The following is a 17,836-nucleotide window of genomic DNA, read 5'->3' as shown; positions in this document are numbered from 1 at the left end:
TATATTCTGGTTGCCCTGTTTCCCAGTCAGCCCTCCCTTCTGTCACCCCAATCCCCTCCCATCCCCTTTTTCCTTCCTTTCTTGTAGGGCAAGATAAATTTCTACGCCCCATTGCCTGTGTATCTTATTTTCTAGTTGCATGCAAAAACTTTTTTTTTTGTTTTTGAACATCTGTTTTTAAAACTTTGAGTTCCAAATTCTCTCCCCTCTTCCCTTCCCACCCACCCTCCCTAAGAAGTCAAGCAATTCAACATAGGCCACATGTGTATCATTATGTATAACCCTTCCACAATACTCATGTTGTGAAAGACTAACTATATTTTGCTCCTTCCTCATCTATCCCCCTTTACTGAATTTTCTCCCTGACCCTGTCCCCTTTCGAAAGTGTTTGTTTTTGATTACCTCCACTCCCATCTGCCCTCCCTTCTATCATCCCCCCCTTTTTTTTATCTTCTTCCTTCTTCTTTCCTGTGGGGTGAGATACCTGAGTATGTATGGTATTCCCTCCTCAGGTCAAATTTGATGAGAGCAAGATTCACTCATTCCCCCTCACCTGCCTTCTCTTCTCTTCCTACAGAACTGCTTTTTCTTGCCACTTTTATGCGAGATAATTTACCCCATTCTATCTCTCCCTATCTCCCTCTCTCAATATATTCCTCTCTCATCCCTTAATTTGATTTTATTTCTTTTAGATATCTTCCCTTCATCTTCAACTTACCCTGTGCCCGCTCTCTCTCTCTATATATACACATACATATATACATACATACACATTCACTTACACATATATATATATACGTATGCATATTCCCTTCAGCTACCCTAATACTGAGGTCTCATGAATCATACACATCATCTTTCCATGTAGGAATGTAAACAAAACAGTTCAACTTTAGTAAGTCCCTTGCAATTTCTTTTTCTTGTTCTTTTTCTTGATTACCTTTTCATGCTTCTCTTGATTCTTGTGTTTGAAAATCAAATTTCCTATTCAGCTCTGGTCTTTTCACTGAGAAAGCTTGAAAGTCTTCTATTTTATTGAAAATCCATATTTTGCCTTGGAGCATGATACTCAGTTTTGCTGAGTAGGTGATTCTTGGTTTTAATCCTAGCTCCATTGACCTCTGGAATATCGTATTCCAAGCCCTTCAATCTCTTAATGTAGAAGCTGCCAGATCTTGGGTTATTCTGATTGGGTTTCCACAATACTCAAATTGTTTCTTTCTGGCTGCTTGCAGTATTTTCTCCTTGATCTGGGAGCTCTGGAATTTGGCGACAATATTCCTAGGAGATTTCTTTTGGGGATCTATTTGAGGAGGCCACCAGTGGATTCTTTCAATTTCTATTTTGCCCTGTGGCTCTAGAATATCAGGGCAGTTCTCCTTGATAATTTCTTGAAAGATGATATCTAGGCTCTTTTTTTGATCATGGCTTTCAGGTAGTCCAATAATTTTTAAATTATCTCTCCTGGATCTATTTTCCAGGTCAGTGGTTTTTCCAATGAGATATTTCACATTGTCTTCCATTTTTTCATTCCTTTGGTTCTGTTTTATAATATCTTGATTTCTCATCAAGTCACTAGCTTCCACTTGCTCCAATCTAATTTTTAAGGTATTATTTTCTTCAGTGGTCTTTGTCCGCCTTTTCCATTTGGCTAATTCTGCCTTTCAAGGCATTCTTCTCCTCATTGGCTTTTTGGAGCTCTTTTGCCATTTGAGTTAGTCTATTTTTTAAGGTGTTGTTTTCTTCAGTATATTTTTCAGTATTTTTTTGGGTCTCCTTTAGCAAGTCATTGACTTGTTTTTCTTGGTTTTCTTGCATCCTTCTCATTTCTCTTCCCGATTTTTCCTCTACTTCTCTAACTTGCTTTTCCAAATCCTTTTTGAGCTCTTCCATGCCCTGGGACCAGTTCATGTTTTTCTTGGAGGTTTTTGTTGTAGGCTCTTTCACTTTGTTAACTTCTTCTGGCTATATGTTTTGGTCTTCTTTGTCACCAAAGAAAGAATCCAAAGTCCGAGACTGAATCTGGGTGTGTTTTCGCTGCCTGGCCATATTCCCAGCCAACTAACTTGACCCTTGAGTTTTTCAGCGGGGTATGACTGCTTGTAGAGTTTAGAAAACTATGTTCCAAGCTTGGGGGCATGTGCCAGCTCCGCCACACCAGCACTCCTCCTTCCCCAAGAACCCCCAACCCGGACTGGACTTAGATCTTCAGCAGGCTCTTCACTCCTGCTCTGATCCGCCACTTAACTCCTCCCACCAGGTGGGCCTGGGGCTGGAAGCAACTGCAGCTGCCCCACCTCCGCTGCCCCCGGGGTGGTAGCCAAACCGCAAACTCCTTCTACTGCAAACTCCTTCTACTCCCGCAGCTTTTCTCACTAATCTTCTCTGTTGTCTTTGGTGTTTATGGGTTGAGAAGTCTGGTAACTGCTGCAGCTCACTGATTCAGGGCACTAGGGCATACTACGCCTGGCTCCTGGTCACCGCTCACGCTGGGCTCCGCTCTGTTCCACTCCATTCTGCTCTGCTCCCAGTTCCGTGAGGGGTAGACCTCACCCAGAGACCATCCAGGCTGTCCTGGGCTAGAGCCCTGCTTCCCTCTGCTGTTTTGTGGGTTCTGCAGTTCTAGGATTGGTTCAGAGCCATTTTTTATAGGTTTTTGGAGGGACTCGGTGGGGATCTCGTGCTAGTCCCTGCTTTCCAGCAGCCATCTTGGCTCCGCCCCTGGTAGTAGATCTTTAAACAGAAGCTGGATAACTTGTTATCAAGGCTGGTGGAGCAGGGATTTTCTATTTTGTTTGGATTCGATTAGAAGGCACCTGAAGTTTCTTTCACGAAGTACTAGGATCTCTGGCTACCTGGAGGCCCCACTGATATCTACCAACTGATAGGATCTTTTCCCAAAGCATTCTTTCTTCTTTTTGGTGGTTGCACCACCACTTCCTCAGCCTGTGACATCAGTAACTTGGGATCTGCCATAGAATCCCAATCTGATTAGCACTAGAAGGGACAAGGGGGATGATCTGGTCCAACCTTCACATTCTGCAGATAATGAAACAAGGCCCCCAAAGAATACAGAGCCAGGAGGGAAAAGAGACGGAGGACAGGGGATCCAAGTCCCTGAACTCCCAATCAAGGCTCTTTCTACTCCTTTAGATCACTCCTAAGTCCTTCAGACCCCACCCCTGGCTTCCTTCTCTCTATGGACTATCCTACAAAGTTTAAACTCTTGTGCCGATATCTAAAGGCCTCTACACCCTCTGGGACCCTACTTTGTCTTAAAATGCCACTCACCACCCACTCTAGGCACTCTAAGCATAAACCAAACCGTAGGAGGAAGGGGAGGAGCAGCAGTGACAGCAGCTTTTGTTGTTCAGTCACACCTGACTCTTCATGACTCCATTTCTGATTTTCTTGGCAAAGATACTGCAGTGGTTTGCCATTTCCTTCTCCAGCTCATTTTACAGATGAGGAAACTGAGGCAAACAGGGTGAAGTCACACAGCTGCTAAGTGTCTAAGGCCAGATTTGATTTCAGATCTTTCTGACTGCAGGATTGGCATGCTATCCACTGTGCCACCGAGCTGCCCCAGTAATAGCAGCAGCAGCTAGCTCTTCTAGAGCACTTTAAATTTTGCCAAGTGCTAGACAAACAAAAGATCTCATTAGATCCTCACAACAACCTTGACAGGTAGGTGCTATTATTATCGTCCCCATCTTACAGAAGGGGAAACTGAGGCAGGCAGTGATGAAGTGATTGCCCAGGGATGCACAGTCAGTAAGTAAATAAGGCCAGATTTGATCTCACATCTTGACTCCGGGCCGAGGACTCTACCCACTGCGCGCAGCCACTACACAACTCTACCCACTGCGCGCACAGCCACTACACAACTCTACCCACTGCGCGCACAGCCACTACACAACTCTACCCACTGCGCGCACAGCCACTACACAATCCTGTCTGCTGCTTTTTGTGCTTCATTTCTCAGTTCTGTGGCTCTGCCTGCATGGCCTCCCTCTCCCCCTGCGCCTCCTGATTGCTCACCCAGCACCACATTCCCTATGAAGCCTGCCTGATTATCTTGGGGGTGATCTTTCTTTCTTCTTTGCTTTCTTATGAGAATGATTTTTCTCTGTGTCTTAAGAATTTAACTTTTGAGAACTTTTCACCAACCTTCTGTATGAAGCATCTCCTGATCCACCAACTGCTTGTCCATTCTTTCCCAATACTACTTATATAGAAGAAAATCTTTAATACAATTCTCTACATTTTAGACATGTCTGCCAGAAACAATTTTTATTCATTTAAAGTCATTGTAAAGCCAAGCATCTCCAGCCCAGAGCCAGAAATGTCCCAATGGCCATAGTCTCCTCATACCTATTCAGACCTCACAAAGCACACTCTTTATAACTCTCAAAGGCACTACAGAATATTGGGCATTTTAGTGTGTTTAAGGAATCACACAGGAAAAAAGTACAAGGGATGGAGAAATTGCGTGCTCAGAAAAAATAAGGAGCGAGGCCACACTGATGGACAAGGGCCCACATGCTCCAGGGGCAATCAGCTGAAGGGAGGCTCCCAGCACTGGGAATGTGCTCTCTGGGACAGAGGGTCTATGGGCAAACATGGACAAGAGCTCCCCAGTGCAGGCAGGCAGGGAAGAGCTGCAATCTCCATGAGTGGAGGGATACTCATCCCTGTGGATGAAATCATAGGTACTCCAGATCAGAACCAAATCAGATACCCTGGTTTCCACTGCTTTGCTCCACAGGCAGAATATTTGATAGGATGGACTATGAGACAAAAGATCACGCAATGCGTCGGGGCTCTGTGCTTGTCATCAGTGTGAGCACGACCCATCTGAGCAGAGGGGGCCCATGCCCCCTCCCTGTAGCCAGTCTGGTGCACCACCAGGCCTTAGTCAACAGCCCCAGGGCCCACCTCCAAGACCTTCCAGCTTCCTGGGCCAGGCCAGAGGGGGCATTCTGTGGGCACAACCCAGGCAAATACTATCCTCTTTTCAAATAAAAGAAAATTTTACCACTGTGGGAAACAAATAGCACAAAGCACAGAAACGCTCCTAAACTATGAGGCTTGAAAGACTTACCTAATAAATTAATGCCATCATTCACAATGAGCTGTCCATGACGTAGGTAGTTGAGAATAGGTTCGAAATACTCAGGACTGCGGTCAATCAGGAAAGCTCCCCGGTGATCTTGCTTATTTCCCCAGGCACCTGTGGTCCCATTAAGACACACACACACACACACACACACACACACACACAAAGATTTTAGAAAATAAAATGTATAGTTCCGTGACTTTTTAATTCTTACAAGGATTGTTGACATCACGAAATGGCAAAGAATAGCAGTGTTATAAGCCATCGTCCCAAGAGATCCCACAAAGTCTGGGGAATCTGTGTCCTACTCACCTTTGTCCTTAAACATGTGGGCCAGCATGCTGTCGGGTTCTTTATTCACTAAAGTGCTCCTAAGAATTCAGGAGAAAAAAGATGATTTCTCCTTTGTCTTTATAAAGAAACTTATTTAGTCAAAGGTCTAGTGGATCGCAGCTGTTCTCTCAAAAAGGCTCATGATCTGAGCTGGCAGGAATAAAGCTGAGCCATAATACCATTGAGTGAGCTGCCATTCCTGCAGCCCTAACTGGCCTTTCCTCGGACTGATCCCCCCAAGAGGCGATCACAAACCAATGTGGGAGATCGCTGAGCCCATCACTCTCTCACACGTTTCAGATGAGTGGCTGCATTCTCTCCCTCTACAAGTGACAAGGCCACGACAACTTCTACCTAGACTACATGGGACAGCACATTTTGGAAGCATTAACTCATGACCATAGAAAGCCTCCTCTGTCACACTTGTCATGTTCTCTCTGAAAAAGGACAAGGGGAATCCTCCTCAGACAACAGGAAGCCTCTTATTATTTTTGCTCTGTGAGATCTTAGCCAAGTTGTTTCACCTCCCCAGCCTCAGTTTCCTGTCTGTAAAATGGGTAGGATAGAACCGAGGCTCCCAAAGAATGGCCCTCTAGAGCCCAACAATTCCAGAGTCAGTAAAGTGGTTTCTGACTGCTGTTTATTCAAAGAGCATTTGAAGGATTTGGGAGGCAATGAATAATGTGTATTCAAAGAACCCTAGTAAATCTACTGCTTTTTAAAAAGATTTAGGAAGGTGTATTCCTACCGTGTGGTTGTAAAGTACCGTCCTCCTACATTTAGAGTTAGCCAGTCTGTGTGAGCTCCCGTCGGTCCTTCGGGGAGCTTCAGATCTGTCTGAGGATCTGCAGAGAGAAGAAAGAAGACGAGATGGCCCTGGACTTGTGTAGCGGTTCCCTAAGGGATTCAGTGGTTCCTTATAGGTGGGACCTAATCCTCAACTCTGGGCAACAGGGAAAACACCATAATTATCCCTAATCCGGAGGTGAGAGAAGTGGGGGTTAGACTTCCCAAAGCCATGGAGAAAGTGGAGCATAGTGGAGGCACAAGGTGTTCCTAATTTGTAAGCAGGATGGGTTTCCAAAAACTGTGGTTACTGTAATTGGAACTAGGACTGGCCTTTCCCATAGAAACCATGTTAGAAATATGATGAAGTCGCCAGGCTAACCCACAAAAGTTTTATAATCTATAATGGTTTTGAAAACTATGCTAAGAATAAGAGAAGCCAAGGAGAATTTGGTTCTTCTTTCCCAAGGGCAGAGCCAGCTCAAGGCCAAATTTTGAAATCAACCAAACTTATTTTTACCTCCCTTCCTCCCTTGCTGCCTGCTGGCCAGGCCCTTCAGACTTTACTCCTAGCTCCTCCCTGACTCTGGAGGCCCCCAGCTCACACCAGAGGCACCCTACTCCATGGCCAGCCTTGCTCCAAAACACCCCCTGCTTTAAAGTGACCCATTCAATTGTTTTCTCAGCCGTAACTGCTTACAGTGAAGCAAACATAAACTTTACTGAAATAACATCTTGTTGCAGCCTTTACATGTTTTCTTCAACAGACAAAATTCTATTTCTTTTGAACTTGAGACGTTTTTTTCCAACAAATGATTTCTGCCATTGATTATGCAGTCAGAAAGAAAACTCACATTAAGTAGAAATATCTAAAATGTCTAGTTTTTTTTAAATAACTTAGTATTTTATTTTTCCCCAATTACATGTGAAAATAATTTTTTAACATTTTTTTTTAAAATTTTGAGTTTCAAATCCTCTTTCCTTCCCCTTCCTCCTCATTAAGGCAAGTAATTTGATATAGATTATACATGTACAGTCATGTAAAACATGTGTTGTTAAAGACTATGGATACATTATCATTGCCAAAGAAAATCTGAAGGTTAAGTTAAACTTCCTAAAAATAGAATAACCTTATTTCTGATTTCTAGGCCTATTCCTATCTTTTTTAAACACAAAAGAGAGCCATTCCCAACAAAAAATGACCATCTCTTTGGTATGAAACATGCTGCCAAGTCAGAATGTTGACACAAGTCTAAAAGGCCTACCACAAGATCCTTTTCAATGGCCCATTTTGCCCAGTATCAACATTTCATCTTTCATTTCATTCCATCAAAAGAGGGTATAGTTTTTAGGTCACTTACCAATAAATGGTTCTCCTTCACACACAAAGAGAACATCATCATCTCTGGGAAGAAAAAAGATCCTGTCAGTACAATTTGGTTGGGCCTGGTTCTGAAATCACAGCAGTTAACTGGTTCTGTTATAAGAGCAGGGGTTCTTTGCCTTTTTTATGCCCTGGCCCCCTTTGGCAATTTGATGAAGTCTAATGGATGTCTTCTTAGACGAATGTTTTAAATGTATAAAATAAATAGCATTACAAGGAAAATCAATTATGCTGAAATACAGTTTAAAAAATATTTTTTATGAGTTCATGGGACCATGGTAACAACAAGCACGCTAGATAATTCCTGGCCTCACATATACTAATGCCGAGAGGTCAAATAAATTGTCTAAAATTTTAATACTTTGTTTGAATTTTGCCACCTATTGGGCTTGAAATATAACCATCCGTTTAAATGTAAATTTCATCAACTTTAAAAAATAACAATACAATCTAAAGCCACGCTTAAAATCATAGTCACCTCTTAACTTTTTTCTGTATCTCAAATTTTTAATACATGGATATTTTCCCCCTCATTAAACACATCGATTTATCTATATGTATGTATGTATGTACGTATATATGTGTGTGTGTGCGCATATATATGCATTGTCCCTGAATTATCCAAGCCAGTAGTTAATGATAAGCTCACTAAGTAAAAAAGGCAATGAGACAAATCTACTGCCCCTCCGCCCACTGCCAATCCCCTAATGTCCACTTGCCTAAAAGGTGGGTGATACGGGCATCACCGGGATTTGAGATGACCTTTACCTAAGCCCTCTTCCACTACTGCCTATCACTGAGAGGAGACCATGCTACCTGTGAAGCCTAGAGTTAGCAAGTTTACTATGAGAAGGGCTAAGTTGACACTTTCTGTTCTGGGAGAGTTTATATTTCTATCAAGAAGTCCTGTTTTTGGAATGATTGTGAATTCACTGGGTCAAGCCCTAGAATACTACAGCGCCTCCTAAAAATGGGAGCCAAAGTTACTCCAAGGAGCCTGGCCAGCACTCAGCTCCTTACAGTGACTTAGAGATCAGTGCACATGACCCCTCTCCTCCCTCGGGTTCTTCCCACTTCACCAGATTACATGCAAATAGCAGAGTGATTCCATTTTCAGTCCAATGCTGATTTTTGTATAACTGAATTGCAAACCGATCAATGAGCATTCATTAAGTGCCCCCTAAGTGACAGTACCAGGGGATGTGGATACAAATACAAAAAAACAATACCTACTTGCAAAGAGCTTACACTCTAAGAGGAGAGACAAGTCACCTATGTCTATGGTGATAAAGAAAACAACTAGTATATAAACTCCCAGAGAAGTTAAAATGTTTTGATTCTTCTGTAACCATGTTCACTGGATTGCCAAAAGGTGTCCGTATTTGCCTTCTTTTAGGGGAACATACAAAAACCAAAAGAAAGCAGCCTCCAGGGTCACAAAGGTCCTTCCATGGCAGGCCCGCCCCATAGTGTACTCTTAGAAGAATGGTAAAGCAGCGAGCAGCCAATGAGAAAGGCCGCATCATGAATTGTCAGCATAATAAAAGTTGAATTTCACTGACAAATATTACCTAATCAAAGCAATGTCGTCAATCAGCCCGCCTTTCCCATTGTATACGCTTGTCGCTCTGATTCCGAGTTTACTGCTGGCCACAGAGAGCAAGTCTGATAAGGTTCCATACACAGCAACCACCTGCAAAGAGACCATTTTGTTAGCTAACCAGCGTCACCACCCATGAATAAAGTCCATTTGTACCAGAACGTAAATCAGCTAGCCAAACCTGGTTAAGAGCCACAGTAGATCTATGAAGGAAGCCTGCTGTCAGGAAACACCAAAATGAATGACTTGTTTTTTAGTTATTTCTGATTCTTTATGGCCTCATTTGGGGTTGGCAAAGATACTGGAATGGTTTGCCATTTCCTTCTCCAGCTCATTTGACAGACGAGGAAACTGAGGTAAACAGGGTTAAGTGACTTGTCCAGGGTCACACAGCTAGTAAGGTTGGATTTGAACTCAGAAAGATGAGTCTTTCTGACTCCAGGCCAGGCACCCTATCCACCGTGACACCGAGCTGGCCCAAATGAATGACTAGGCGGGGGTGGGGTGGGGAACCTTCAGCCTTGTGGCCACATGTAGCCTTCTAGGTCCTTGAGTTTGACTTTTTTTACTAAAAGTCCAAGTTTTACAGAACAAACCTTTTTTATTAAGAGGATTTGTTCTGTGAAGTTTGGATTCAAAGGGCCACACTTGAGCACCTAGAGAGCCACATGTGGCCTTGAGCCAGAAGGTTCCCCACCCAGGACTAGACCTTTATCAAGTGCTTACTATATGTCAACCATGCCTTGGGGCTAGGTGCTGAGAACAGAGATAGAAAAGTTCCAGCAGCTCATATCCTAATGAGGGCAGAAAACACAAGTTTAGTTGCAAGGCAGATGGAAAAGCTTGGTCGTCCTTAAGGTCTAGCGGCAGGGCAGTTGGCAAGGCCCAAGGATCCAGAGGGTGCAGCACAAGGGCAAGTGGGCCCTCATGTTAGCAAAACACTGTGGTCAATAACTCCATGCTCATCTGATCAGGACCTGGGAAGGACCATGAGGGGGGAAGGGGAGGACTGAGGAAGGGTTTGGGGGAGGAAGGTGCTCAGACATATGACTGCAGGAAAGGGGGAAATGGGCCTGAGGGTCACCGCAGGAGTGGGTGCTCTGAATGCTTTGCCTTCCAGCTGGGAGGGGGAATGGAAAAAAAGGAATGAGTAGGAAGGTTGGGGAAAACAGGAGGTGTATGTGTGTATGTGTGTGTGTATACATACATACACACAATATACGTATTTTATATGTATATGTGTGTGTGTATATGTATACACATATTATGTATATGTATATATATGTAACCCAATAGCATCAATCAAGCACCAAGTATCTGAGATGACTGACAGGACGTACAAATACCAAATAACGGTGGAGAATTCCCCTGAAAAGCTAGGATATTCAATAAGCACTTACTAAGCACCTACCTGCATGTAGCTGGTACTGTGCCAGACATGCGAGATACAAAAACCAAGCTGTCTCTGCCCTAAGAGTTTACCATTTGTTTTTGTGGGAGAAAGTAAAGGGTGTGAATGTGCTATTAGATAGACACAAGGAACTCTAAGATGGCAGAACCATGGCTGGAAAGACTGGTACCAGCTTACATAGCATGATTTAAAGTAGGCCTGCACAACATACAGCCCATGGGCTGCTTGGGGCAGCCAAAGGATTTCAGGAGGCCCGGGAAAAATGCAGCGTGGCCACTCTGCACTCTCCTGTCGTTTTGCAACATGATCCACAGCAACCAACCATCAGTCTGTCTCTAATCTGACCTATCTGCTGCCCAAACCTACTGCCAAATTGTGTAGGTTTGATTTAAAGAAAATAAAACTAAGGTTAGAGCAAGCACCCTCTTTAAAACAACAGGCAGTCAGAGGACAAGTGGAGGACAGTAGACATTAGTTGGTCAGAAAAGGGTCAGAAAGGGAAACAGGAGAGTCCAGAAGGACCGAGTTCCAAAGTCTATGGATGGTTGAGCCATAGGAAGACTATGGTAAGACTAGACCAATGTTTGCTCAGAGGTGGTCACACCAAATCTTGGGAGAAGTAGGGGTGGGCAGAAGCTCTCAAAGCATGGGGAAGAAAGGCAACATAGCAGCAGGGCCCTGATTCTCCCTGGAACAAAGTCAGCATGTTGGTCTGCTTCAAAAACTCCTGACCATCAATCTGTCTTCCTTCCTTTCTTTTTCCCCTCTTTCTATTTTTTATATGTATCTTTTGGCCTCCCCGCAGTTGGGTTCCCCCCCCCCCTTAATTTCTCTCCCCTTTTAGGCTGTCCCTTCATTTATCCCTTCCATTTCTTCACTGGCTGTCATATGGCATTACATACGGTATTTCTGTTAAAATATTATCTTGTCAAATCAAAATGTATGCTCCTCTTCTTCAATAAAAAAGGCAATTTTTCACTTTTTGTACTCTAAGTTCACTACTCAAAAGAGAGAATAAAAAATACCCAAATGAAATTAAGTTGCTTTTTCCTTCCATGTAGTCCTCCTTTGAGTCAGTGACTCTCAAAACAAAAAGAGTTCTACATCACTCCTCTAAAGAAGAGAATGAAGTAAAGAACAGTATGCAGAAATAACTACATTAATTCTAGGTTAAAACCAGATGTCTTAGCAACTTGTATTATAAAACTTCAGTATGGACCTATAATAACAATCTGCTGAAGTCCACACAGCCTTTTTCAAAACCAATTTGCTGGTCTGAGGTTAAGAGTTGGCCGTTTCCATCTTCCTCCCATGTTCAAGTCAGATTAGTGCACACAACAGAAAAATCTATCATAAACCAAAAAACCCACCCAGCACAGTAAAAGCTGATTCATTCATAAGGCAACCAGAGCCCAAGAGGGGCCTTCCTCTAGGGAACAAAAGAGTTCCAAAATAAAGCCCAAAGTGAGAGCTGGGTCAGAACACCTCACTCAAGTATCACAGACTCACACTCACACATACACAGAGCTGTATTTACTAATACACAAAATATCTTCCAATCTGATTTCTATTGTAACTAAGCAGCTAGTACTGAATGGGTCAACTTTCCCTGGCTTTAGACTGTCATAAATTATTAGCTCCAAAGTACATAGGCAAATAGCTAAGGGCAAGGCTGATGTGCATGACTGAACAAGTATGTTCCTGAGTGTTATATTTAATTTAGCTTTATGTTCTCTATCAGCCCTTGAGATCTAGAAAATATCTTTGGAGTCACTGGAAATGGGAGGTTCAACTTGGCTAAATGTTAGTTTTAAAGTTTTATGAGCCAGTTTCAGTGCTTGGGAAGCAACCAGCTTTTTAGCAGGGTCAGATATTTTTGATTAGTCTAAAATTCATCGGTTTCCCTAGGGCTTCTCATTTTGACAAATACATTAATTAAATGAAGCCTAACAGTTGAGAATCTCTCATAAAATAAAATATACAGTGGACCACCAGCTCAGGAAAAGGGGTCTAAAACAGGCACCAATCATAGCAGAGGCCTGCATGTTTACAAATGTCCCCAAAGCTAGGCCAATGGAGCCTTAACCTATACTGTTTTCCGTAATTTTTCATTCCCAGTTTGATTTTATGGATCAATTTAATTAATATCATGAGCCACATTTCTGACAGGCAATCTGTTTTAACAGGCATGCTGAAATTTTCCCCCTGACATTGAACATAAACTAAATTGAACATTAGAACTTTAAAAAGAAATGAGCTCCTTCAAGTCAGGACAAATTTTATTTTTTAAACCTTCTTTGAATCCCTAGAACCTTGGCACAGTGCTGGAGACAGCACATAGTAGGCACTTAATATGTCTGCTGACTTCAAACTCTAGGATTTGGGGCTATAATACATGCAGAAAGTTCTCTGACAGAGCAAGTTGAAGCTGTTTCAAAGAGAAGGCTGCCCTTTTGCTTCTAAAAGTATTTGACTCCGAAAAGGAATCAATGGCATTTTAGATTGATCTTAAACACTCTGAAGCAAAGGCCAGCAATGGAATGAGAATACTAGTACTTCATTCCAAACTTTCAGTAGAGAAAGCAGTCTTTGCTCAGCTGGGTAGCTGAGTTTCCTGGTATGTAGTGGCCAAAACAATTATCACCTGGGGATAATAGCTAGCATTTCTGGTTAGGGCAGCTAGGTGGCGCAATGGGTAGCGTGCAGGGCCTGGAGCCAGGAAGACTCCTGCACCTAAAATCAAATCTGATCTCAGACACTAGCTGTGTGACCCTGGGCAAGTCACTTAACTATACTTGTCTCAGTTTCCTCATCTGTCACAATGGCTGGAGAAGGAAATGACAAGCCACTCCAATATCTTTGCCAAGAAAACTCCAAATGGGGTCATGAAGAATCAGACAAGACTGAACAACCACAATTTCAGACACACTTTAAGGCTTTCAAAGTACTCTACAAATACTATTTTATTTTATCCTCACAATAACCCAGGGAGATAGAAGCTATAATTATCACCCCCATTTTAAAGAGAAGGAAACTGAAATAGACAGAGGTGAGTGATTTGCTTCTGTGGCCACATTTGAACTCAGGTCTTTCTACTCCAGGACCAGTGTTCTAGCCATTGTGCCACCTGGCTGCCTTGGGGGCTAACCATTTGGTGACATGACTGTCCTTAGCTATGTTGCTCCCATGAAGCCAATCTACTGCAGGGCTCCTACCTGAATTCTTTTCAGAGCAAGCCAGACTGAACCCACTGAAGAGCCCAGGGTGACTTCCATACCACACTGGGGCACCAAAGGAGGCCTTGAGTGATACTTCTATTCACTGTACTTTGTCAAAGGGCTGTGGCCTTAATGAGACATCTGTGTGGAATGCCAGAGGGCCATGCTGAGCATCTGCAAAAACCAGGATGGTAATAACTGGAATAGTTTAATGCCCCATCAATAACAGCATTTACATAGGGCTTTCAGGTTTACAAACTGCTTTGGACCTTCACAACGTCCCTGGGAGACAAGGGCTGTTACTAGTCCCGTTTGACAGATGAGAATCACCTTAGAGAGGCTCAGTGACTTGCCCAGGGTCACCTAGCTAGCAGGAGGCCAGATCTTATCTTGTCTTCCTGACTCTAGTGAATGAACCTGTAAACTTTTTTTTGGCAGACACACACACACACATACACACACAAATAGTCTTAGGGTATTTACAATGTCCTTTTCCTGGTCAAGTCTGCTAGGATTAATTCCAACAATTATTTAGGAAACATTCAATAGAGGTCTGGTAATAGAAAAAACACAGGAGTGGTATATGGTACGTGCTTGATTTTTAACTTCGATAATTTAAGTTTTAAGAAAGATTTTTTTTAAAATAAAAAGGAAAGAAAAATGCTGAGCTTGGGAGTAAGGGAGATGAAGGAAGATTGTGTTCCATCATTTCATCTGCTGCACCCACCCTGCCTTACATTCTGCTTCTCTCTACATCCATAGGGTGACCTTTCCCAGAAGGGTTGCTGCTGGGGAGCAGGGATCTGGACATTTGAAAACCTGGATCAATCTCAAGCACTTAGCAAAGTGAATTACGTACACAAAGTAAGCCCTTCATCTTTGGAAAGGAATCTGTAGATTGAACTTAAAAGCTAAGCCATTACAGTTTAAGAGGCTTCATTATGTAACTGACCAGAATACAGCCTTCTTGGGCTGAGCCAGCTGTCCATATGCTTTAAAGGCATTTACAGGTTGGATGTATCACACTTACATACTAAGTTATTGAAGGTGAAAAGTTGGAAAATGCCCATGGACGTTATGAAGACTCTATTCTTCTCTCTCATCAATTAGTATCCATTAGCTCCTAGGTCCAATGCTGGAAAGGTCATCAGAGGCCATGTTCCATAAACAGTTGTTAAAAGAATGCTAACAAACTTACCTAACCCCAGGTTACATTTAACAGCTATGTTAAACCAATTGAACTTGACTTCTGTGTAATAAGCAAAATAAAGAAGTGAACAGCTCAGAAGGATATCAATGCTCCAGAACCCTTTTCTTTCTTTTGCCCAGTATTCAACTGGAAATGGTTCAGTAATGCAAACCTTCAGGTTCCTCCTATTTTATGAAAACAAGAGTTCATAACTTTGTGCTTATTAACAGGAGCAATGAAATATGACCTGAACAGGAAACACTCCTTACTTGCCAGAAGGCATTTCAAAATCGTTAAAACAGTAGAGAACAAAAGCAGTGGCTTCACTAACGCAGAGTACTATGAAGTTAAAGCACACTGAAATCCCCCAGAAACAGGAGTCACGATCATGATGCACGTACTGCTGGTCTGCAGAAGGACCCCAGTCCTGGGGAGCAGCCCCGTGGGCCCAGTTACCAAAGCTAGTGGAAAGCAGAGGCAGAGCTGCCCCAACTGAGATTTATCAGCTGGGAATGATCTTATGCCAATTTCTAAAATACCAAGAGTCACAGGGCTTTCAGGTGAACCAACACAGCTGATTTTTGGGCTGTGGACATGAAGCAAGAGGTGACCTTTAAAAAGGTAAGGATGGGTGGAGGAAGCAGGAGAAAAAGGAAGGGATGAAAATAATCCAGCTACCATGTCCGGGGTAGACTAGTCCATTTTTTGTTCTCATATTCTCTCATTGAGTGATTTATGTCATCTTGGGAACACTAGCTACATGTCACCCCTTTCCTAGAGAACTGAGGCAGCATGGACTGGTGATGGACAGCCCTTGAGTCAAGGGAGATGGAGATGAGTCAGGCCAGAGCTCCACCCGACACTCAGGGCTGTGTATGACTGATATATGGCACATGACCCAGTTAACCTCTCGATTTTCAGTCTCCTTCTAAGGGGATAAAACATACCCTATCAAACCTCACAGGGCTCTGCTGAGGATCACAAGCTACTGTATGTGATTGTAAAGCAATATTTAAATATCTAGAGGCAACAAAGAGTAGCAGAGTGGCAGCTCTGGATCAAGGAGTCAGGTTCAAGTTCAGTTCTGATGCACATAGGCTGAATGGCCATGGGCAAATCTTTTGGTGCCCCAGGTAACGTTCTAAAGCTATGGGTCACCCAGAAGTGGCCAATCTGAGCCAGTGGGGGGAGTTTCCAAAAGGGGAGTTCCACATACAAATAAAATCACAGGTCAATAAATAAACATTTATAAAGTGTCTACTACGTGGCCCGGTATTATGCTAAAAGTTGGGAATTTGTGTTTGTCCTTCGTTCTCGAAGAGGACCATGACATCGGGGAAATGATGACATGACTTGCAGTTGACTTTGCTTTGAGTGAGAGAGCTCTGTGCAAGGTCACCAGCCTTACTTTCTCCTCCAGAGCCATCTGGGTCCAGTGGCCTGATATTTACCAGGAGGACTGGAGATGGCCCAGGATGCAATGGGAGACCCTGGCCCTTCCAAGCTAAGGTCGTTTCAGGTTCTCACTTTGAGTAAGAACTTAATCAAGAGATGGCCCCCTTAATCAAAACTCAAAAAGAAAAAAAATCAAACTGGGAGGGGAAGACCCTCAGGGTTCCTGGCCAAAAGAAATATTTACTATTTGGTATTTACATTCACTTTGTGCTAGGAGGGCAGGGACCTATTGTCCAATCAATGAGCTCCAGAGTGTTTAAGGCTTGGTTTTTGAGAAAGAAATGTAGCCAGTAAACCCAAAGTTAAGGAGGCAGCCTTCAGCTGGGAGAAAGGCAAAAGTCATTTCTTGCCCTAGAGAAGCTCAGAACATGCAAATAACCAAATAAAAAAGATAAATCCAGGATAAACTGAAGATAAGCAGCTGAGGGAAGGCACTGGCATTAACAAGTCTTGTTGAGGGTGGGATTTTAGCTGGTAGGGAGCCAGGAGATGGAGGTGAGGAAGAAGGGCATTCCAGGCCCTCCCATTCCATGAGAATGCCCAGAGCCAAGAGATGGCATGTCTGGTTCATGGAAACGCCAGGAGGCCAGTGTCATTGGACTGAAGGGTCCATGTCAAGGAGTAAGGTGTAAGAAAACTGGAAAGGTCAGAGAAGATCAGGTTATAAAAGGTTTTGAACACTGACCAGATTTTATATTTGATCTTGGAGGTAAAAAGAGTCATAGAAGTTTATTAGGCAGGAGAGTGATATGGTCAGACCTGAGCTTTAGAAATATCACAGGTGAGTGGAGAAGGGATTTGAGTGGGAGAGATTTGAAAAAGTGAGACCAAGCAGCAGGCTACTGAAATAGACCAAGTGTGAGGCAATGAGGGCCTGCGCCCGGGTGGGGACAGTAGGAGAGGAAACAAGGGGGAGTATATGAGACGCTGTGAAGGTAAAATTGACTGCAACTGGCAACAGACCGGATATAGGAAATGAAAGTAAGGAGTAAAGGAAACACCTAAGTTTTGAGCCAAAGTGATTGAAAAGATGGTTTCACCCTTGAGTGAGGAAGAGGGAAAGGTTTGGGGGTGGGGAAGGATAAGTTCTGTTTTGGACACAGTGAGTTTAAGACCTGCACCAAAAACATGCTCACACAAATGTCAGCTGTTTCTAGGAAATAAGGCCAGGCAGTTTTGGGTCTCATTAAAAAAAGAACCTATAACTTTCGTTTGTCAACTGTTTCTCTTTTTTTAATTTAATTTTTATTTTTCTTCTAGTTACATGTAAACAAAATTTCTGACATTCTTCTTTTAAATTTTGAGTTACAAATTCTTTCCCTTCCCCTTCCTTGAGAAGAC

At 43.0% G+C, this 17,836-nt stretch overlaps 1 protein-coding gene across 1 annotated transcript in view; it reads right to left on the bottom strand.

Annotated features, from left to right (window-relative positions):
• KCTD9 (potassium channel tetramerization domain containing 9) overlaps positions 1 to 17,836 on the bottom strand; it is a 38,663-nt gene that overhangs the window by 15,531 nt on the left and 5,296 nt on the right. The window contains exons 2-6 of the mRNA XM_036750457.1: positions 9,194 to 9,315; positions 7,600 to 7,643; positions 6,201 to 6,297; positions 5,432 to 5,490; positions 5,105 to 5,233 (exon numbers count right to left, since the gene is read on the bottom strand). Coding sequence (XP_036606352.1) covers positions 5,105 to 5,233; positions 5,432 to 5,490; positions 6,201 to 6,297; positions 7,600 to 7,643; positions 9,194 to 9,315 — 451 coding nt within the window. The remainder of the gene's footprint in view (positions 1 to 5,104; positions 5,234 to 5,431; positions 5,491 to 6,200; positions 6,298 to 7,599; positions 7,644 to 9,193; positions 9,316 to 17,836) is intronic.

The sequence above is a fragment of the Trichosurus vulpecula genome, chromosome 3 (genome assembly GCF_011100635.1).
Source record: "Trichosurus vulpecula isolate mTriVul1 chromosome 3, mTriVul1.pri, whole genome shotgun sequence".
NCBI lineage: Eukaryota > Metazoa > Chordata > Mammalia > Diprotodontia > Phalangeridae > Trichosurus > Trichosurus vulpecula.
This window is presented reverse-complemented; position numbering and strand designations above follow the sequence as displayed.